At 40.8% G+C, this 6990-nt stretch overlaps 1 protein-coding gene across 1 annotated transcript; it reads left to right on the top strand.

The window, feature by feature from the left end:
• Positions 1 to 449: 449 nt before the first annotated feature.
• On the top strand, positions 450 to 6683 carry LOC117501856 (LIM/homeobox protein Lhx2-like). Its single transcript, XM_034160821.1, has 2 exons — positions 450 to 806; positions 6283 to 6683. The coding sequence occupies exons 1-2, from the start codon at positions 711 to 713 to the stop codon at positions 6664 to 6666; spliced, it is 480 nt and encodes a 159-aa protein (XP_034016712.1). The 5' UTR covers positions 450 to 710; the 3' UTR covers positions 6667 to 6683.
• Positions 6684 to 6990: the final 307 nt, after the last annotated feature.

Here is a 6990-nt window from a genome sequence, read left to right as displayed (position 1 = left end):
ACTTGAGTGCACTTGGTGATAATTACCTTATCCCACCTCCCCTAATAAAATGAATCCAACTAGAGCTTTAATCTAAAAATGTTTCCATATTAAAAAATCACTTCTGGCATAAAAACACAGGCCTGGTGCCTGGAGCACTTCATCCCAGTGAGTGAATTTTTATAAAGCGCTCCATTGATTTAGTTTCTGGAGCAAACGTAGACAGATAATGAGCTTTGAGACAGAAGCACAGCACCTGCCAACAACATTTAGAGTCCATCCAATGTGCTCCCGTAGATGAGCCCTGTGGTGATACTTTTTGGGTGATGTGTACAACCCATTCAGTCAGTCACGTTGTCTTCAGTATGTGTCACATCTTTGTTTCAGTGAACACACGTGCTCATGTGCACATGTGCCCATGCTTGTAAATGGTACATCTCACTACATCACGATAATGCACTCAATTTGTTGTTTTTGTAGAATTGTGCATTGGGCTGTGAATATAAAAATCTGGTTATCTGAGAAGGTCTTTCTGTGTCTCAACTTCTGCATCTTATTTCCTTGTATGACGGCATGAAGTGAACCTTGAGACAGCTCACAGTCAGATCTCAGGAGAAGGAGAGGTGTCTTTGAACAGTCCAGAGCCCATACTGGATGACAGAATCGCAGGAGAGCAGGCTCGCCGGAGAACAAAGCGCATCAGGACGTGTTTCCGCAGTGAGCAAGTTAGGATGCTGGAATCTTACTTTGCCCGGAAGCACAACCCTGATGGAAAAGACTGGACATGCCTTGCTCATAAAACTGGTCTGCCCAAGCGAGTGTTGCAGGTGAGAGTGTGGTGACAACTGGATCTCACAACGTGCTGCGATTGGTCACATCACATTACATTAGTAAAGTCAATTTATTTATTTATTTTTCTTAGATGGGGTAACTTAAAAAAAAAAAAAAAATCAGTCATTCAGTATTTTAAGCATGAGTGCAGTGCATCCATGCACTGACAGTTTCAGGTCAGCTGGTGATGAACATAATAATGGATACATTTAAAAACATATTTTAATAAATATGTGGACATCAACATTTAGAAAATTTCAGCTGTCATGGCAACATTACAGTTGAAAGCAAACACGGAACATAAGGTCACTGTTCAGACTGTGAGCTTTAAATTGATGGTACAGTAATTGCATCCAAACAGCCCCGTCAGGTTCTACTACTACTGCTACTATTAGTCTGTGCAAGAAGGAAATTGATGAGGAAAGCTACCAAGTCACCCATGAAAACACATAAAGCGTTCTAGCGTTCATCCACAGAAAATATGGATGTGACTGAGAGACTGTAGAGAGCGAAACTTAGCCTGTTGCATCACCAGTTACAGCTTTACGGTGCAACTGGAAAGTATTCACAGCGCTTCACTTTTTCCACATTGTGTTATGTTACAGCCTTATTCCAAAATGGAGCAAATATTTTTCTTCCCTCAAACCTCTACTCACAACACCCCATAATCACAACATGAAAAAAAAATTGTTTTTTTCAATTTTGCAAATTTATTAAAAATAAAAAACTAAGAAACCATAGGTACATAAGTATTCACACCCTTTGCTCAATACTTTGTTGATGCACCTTTGACAGCAATTACAGCCTCAAGTGTTCTTGAATATGACGCCACAAGCTTGGTGCACCTATCTTTGGACAGTTTTGTCCATTCCAGTTTGCAGCATCTCTCAAGCTCCAGCAGGTTGGATGGAGAGCGTCGGTGCACAGACATTTTCAGATCTCTCCAGAGACGTTCAGTCAGATTCAGGTCTGGGCTCTGGCTGGACCACTCAAGGACATTCACGGAGTTTCCTGAAGCCTTTGATATTTTGCCTGTGTGCTTAGTAGGCATATGAATCTCATCACTGACAACGATTCAATACGCACCGCAATGCACTATGTATCGCTATATGTATCATATAGCGATATATGAAGATACTGATGATTCGATGCAATTTGATATGTATTTGATGGCGATTCAATTCCTCCTAATGTGATACGATTAATGATGGTTATTGATAAGATTTTATCAACATCGATGACATTATCGATTCTGTTTATCGACCCGATTCTTTATCAATTCCCTTATCAATACCTCTTGTGAATTTTTGGTGTACTAAAAGTAGGCTTTTACAGGTTTTCTATGTCAACAACATTTATTGAGTCTTAAAGTAAATAAATATGAAATTGGTCACTGGACCCTTGATCTCTGGACATAAATAAAAATCAGTAGAATCTGTACATGTTCACTGGATCCTTGATGTACATGATGGATCCATGATCTCTGGACAGAAATAGAAATGATCTGTAGTTTCTGACAAAAGCATTTCATTTCAGATATTAATGACACAAATGTAACTCCATAGACTCTGAACTGAGCTCTTCAGTAGGCTGCGCTGCACATCAGGATGGAATTCATAAAAAAACGGAAGATGTATCATTTTAGGAAAAAATTGGGTTTGGTCAGTTGTAGTTTATTGTTATTGTTATTATAATGTTTGGAAAGAGGTGTCATTTGATTTAAAACAGCAATTCGCTCTGAAGTTATTAATTCTAATCAAATCTGCACGACCCTTTGGAGTTGCGCAATTAGGATATTATTATTATTATTATTTCCTTTACCTGATGGACAACTTCAGTTTACACACCGACTGGTGCTCATGCCAGAGAACCATCGCGTAAAACGCACGCAACAGGACAAGAGTCCCAGTTCATGACTTTAGTCCACATAAAAGTGACTCACAGTTGACATCTTTAAATGGTTTTGAGAGGGGTTGATGAAGAAATTGCGGACCTGCCGCTGGAAGTGAAGCAGAGAACCAGCGAACAGTGGGTCAAAGTGCTGCTTCGTTGCTTCAAGCTTCAAGCAGCCCCACTGTAGTCCACAATCAACATAGTGAAATGGTCATTTCTCGATAAACACCCTCAAAAACAACGGCTGCTCCGTTATCCCGAACGGAAGGACCGATAAGGGAATCATTAAGCAAAAGGCTATTGATGTCATCATTTTTGTTGTGGTAGAAATCTACTTTCTGGCTTCAGTCTGTGGTGCATTCAATGTGCATCAGAAAAAAATTGATGCTAGCAGGCAGCGAGTGATCCATCACAATTTCACCCGTCAATTGAATCAATGCACTCGCATCGCGCACGTTTATATCTCAATACTGATTTGTATCGATTAATCTCCACATGCCTAGTGCTTAGGGTCTTTGTCCTGCTGAAAGATGAACCGTTGCCCCAGTCTGAGGTCGAGAGCGCTCTGGAGCAGGTTTTCATCCAGGATGTCTCTGTACATTGCTGCATTCATCTTTCCCTCAATCCTGACTAGTCTCCCAGTTCCTTCTACTTCTGAAAAACCACTGTCACCTGTGTGCTTGCTCTGGGGGTTGGTAAAGTTAGACCTTACTTGTGTGACGCACCTTGAGGCAACTTTGTTGTGATTTAGCGCTATATAAATGGAAAAACAAACAAAAACATCCCTGCAGCATGATGCTGCCAACACCATGCTACTGTGCTCATTGGAACCTTCCAAGCAGCAGAAATGTTTCTGTACCCTTCCACAGATTTGTGCCTTGAGACAGTCTTGTCTCGAAGGTCTACAGACAATTCCTTTGACTGATTTGGTTTGTGCTCTGACATGCAGTGTCAGCTGTGGGACCTTATATGTTCGCTTCATCCACCTCTCTGTATTCTCTCCTCCGCCACCAAACACAGAAACATCCACAACTCATCCACAGACCACAGTGTGGTTTTGTGCAAGTAAAAAAAACTCACTGTGAAATGAAAGAAAAGGACGGTCGCTGTAACACCACTGTGACTATTTAAAAATGGCGGGTTTTGATTCTCGTCTCGGTCGGCGCGCTCACGACATTCTCGGACCAATCAGTGGCCGGCAGCCTGTTGACGTCACATTTTAGTATCGGCTTGGAAAAGCAAAAAAAAACAAAACAAAACACGAGTAGAGTCGAGCTGAGTAGTGCTACTTTTGTGAAGTAGAAAAGCGACTGTAGACAGGTGTGTGTCTTTCCAAATCATGTCCAATCAACTGAATTTACTCCATGGACTCCAGTTAAGCTGTAGAAACATCTCAAGGATGATCAGTGGAAACAGGATGCACCTGAGCTCAATTTAGAGCTTCATGGCAAAGACTGTGAATACAAACATGTGGCATCATATTCAAGAAGACTTGAGGCTGTAATTGCTGCCAAAGGTACATCAACAACATATTGAGCAAATGATGATATCTTACTTATGTGATTTCTTAGTTTTCATTTTTTATAAATTTGAGAAAAAAAAATCATGTTGCGTTTATGGGGTGTTTTGAGTAGAATTTTGAGTTAAAAATGAATTTAGTCCATTTTGGATCAAGTCTGTAACAAAACAAAATGTGGAAAAAGTGAAGCCCTGTGACTACTTTCTGGATGCAGTGTGTGTGTGTGTGTGTGTGTGTGTGCGTGAATAAAATCAGTAAGGGATTTAATGTGGGGGAGGGTGTTAATGGGGGTGCTTAAATGGAGTAAATACAGTCCATATTTACTCCATTAAAGTTAGTGCTCAAGAGGACACTAACTTTTTCACAGCACTGTGCAGTTAGGCCCAGAAATATTTGGACACTGACCCAAGTTTCATGATTTGGGCTCTGCATGCTCCCATATTGGAATTAAAATGAAACAAGTGAGATACATAGTGCAAAATGCAAAATTTGCACTGTGCACAATTTCTCCAATCACAGCCACATAAGCCTGTAACTTTGTTTGGGTTGTCTGTGTGTCTTGGTGGCTTTCCTCACTCTCCTTCTTGCAGTGCTGGCCCTAACCGATTTGGTGCTGTAGCCAAGATTTTTAATGGTGCCCCCAATGGTGCTGTGTAAAAAAAAAAAAACCCTAAAAACAAAGCTTTTGCCTATTATCTTTTTACGCAACGTGACAGAGATAATGGTGGAAATCATAAAACACACTACATGTTACACTGAGGTACCGAACTCCCATAATGCATTGCAGCACATCAATTTACAGTCATAGTGGCTTCATTATTTTTACTGTACCTTTGTCTTGGACCCGCTTTTCCCTGCTCTTCATTTCTTTTTTTTTCTCCCCTGGGCATCAGACAGTTTGTGCTGTTTGATGTTGTTATGTCACATTGACATAATGACCTGGAAAAGCTCATCAGACACTTTCAAGGGGAGGCAACGAAGAAACTATTGGCCGGTCACTAAGCATGTAAATTGTTGTGCTGGAATGCATTGTGGGAGTTAAGGGTTTTAAGTGTTTTTATTGTGGTTCATGTTGGCTTCACAGTGTTGTTAGTGCTGTTGATACAATAAGTGTAAAGTGTAGTGTATTTGCTGACTTCCCCCATTGTCTCCATGTTGTTGTGTGTAAAGATAACTCTGTTTGGCAGAATGCAAAAAAGACAAATGTACTAGCTTAACCTTTGTTTTTTCTTACAGCTTGCTACATTCTCATTATCACCATTCTTATTTAATGTGTTTTGCTATGTAGTTAATTCAATATGGGCTTTTATTTTATACTAATAGGGAAACTGTATCGACTAGTTTTAATATAAGAACAGTGAAAGTTGACTTTACTTTTTTCCCTTATTTGTGGCACCCCCTCCTGGATGGACAGCACCCTTAGCAGTTGTCTATCCACCTTATTCCTGGGGACGCTGCTGTAGAAGCGATTATGGGTGCAACTTCCTGTGAGACACCTGAAGTAGCAGTGAGCCATTGTTTACTTGCGGTTTTTATTTCCCGTACCAGTCTATTTGAAATTGTTTGTTTTCTTTTCTAAACGTTGAGCTCCCGTAGCATTTTAAAAATGTCCTTGTGCAGCTCAGGAACATGTTGCGCTATTCGCGGTTGTACCAACAACCAGACAACATTAAATCTACGGCTACAACAGCAATGTTTTTAACATGCAGCCAGACTAAGAGTTTCCAATGCCGACCAAAGGATGAGGAAATCAGAAAGATGTGGCTGAAAAAACTCAATTTGAAAAGACTCTTGTTTGCCTTGGAGCTGTGCGAGATGTTTTTTCTGCAGCTCAAGTGTCTGTTCCACTGCTAACCTTAAAGGGATGAACTGTGGGCTGATCTGCATTCATGCACCTTTCAATGCATGAAAATATTCTAACCATTGTACTCAAATTTTCATTATCTGTATCATCATGTGTTGCCTGTGTAAACTGAGGGTGCTGGTGATGATGTAATCATCCCTGCTTGCCTCAGATATTTTCCATGAATTTTAACCTGTGACGCTACGCTGTTTTCCAGGTGTGGTTTCAGAATGCACGGGCCAAGCTGAGGCGTTCTCTGTCTGCTGAAGATTCTACCTTTAGTTCACCATCTGGTCCACAAAGCAGTCCCAATGTGGCAACCAGCTCCTCTCCCCCAACCTTTGTTGCAGATGATCAACACTTTCCCACCAGCACCATCGACCAGCTGCAGCTTTCCCTGCTCACCTGTCCACTTGGTGACTCACCAGTAAGCCCAGCTGTCACTCAACAAAGCCCCATGTTCTTCTTGGACTATGATTCCCATGTTGCATCAGGATGTACGTCTTCTCTAGAAGCCTCTGAGGAAGTTCAGGGGGCAGGAGAAGGCACAACAAAGAGAGACGACAATCCTGAAAACTGTTTTGGACCACATACCTGTTGAACAAAGAAATCCCTATGATGCTCCCATGTGGCATCTGCGTTTTTAATCCCACACTCAAAACTATTTCTTAGCAGTTCTTAGAAAATTATTATTAGTGTGTATTTTATTTTTCAAGACACCGGTAGAGAAGTCATGTGTAATAAAATGTAATAAGATGTGACACTGCACGCACATTTTTAACTCACCTCGATTTTGTTTTACCACCCTGAAGAAATTGTATGAGGCTACGTACAAACAAAGTTTATCTGCTTTACAATGTTTGATTGTTTGATGTATGTGGTTTTATACATATTGATGTAAATGTGAATATGAACCTGCAGCTGA

This window comes from Thalassophryne amazonica, chromosome 2 (assembly GCF_902500255.1).
Source record: "Thalassophryne amazonica chromosome 2, fThaAma1.1, whole genome shotgun sequence".
NCBI lineage: Eukaryota > Metazoa > Chordata > Actinopteri > Batrachoidiformes > Batrachoididae > Thalassophryne > Thalassophryne amazonica.
The sequence above is the reverse complement of the archived record's forward strand: the minus strand, read 5'-3'. Positions and strand labels throughout refer to the sequence as shown.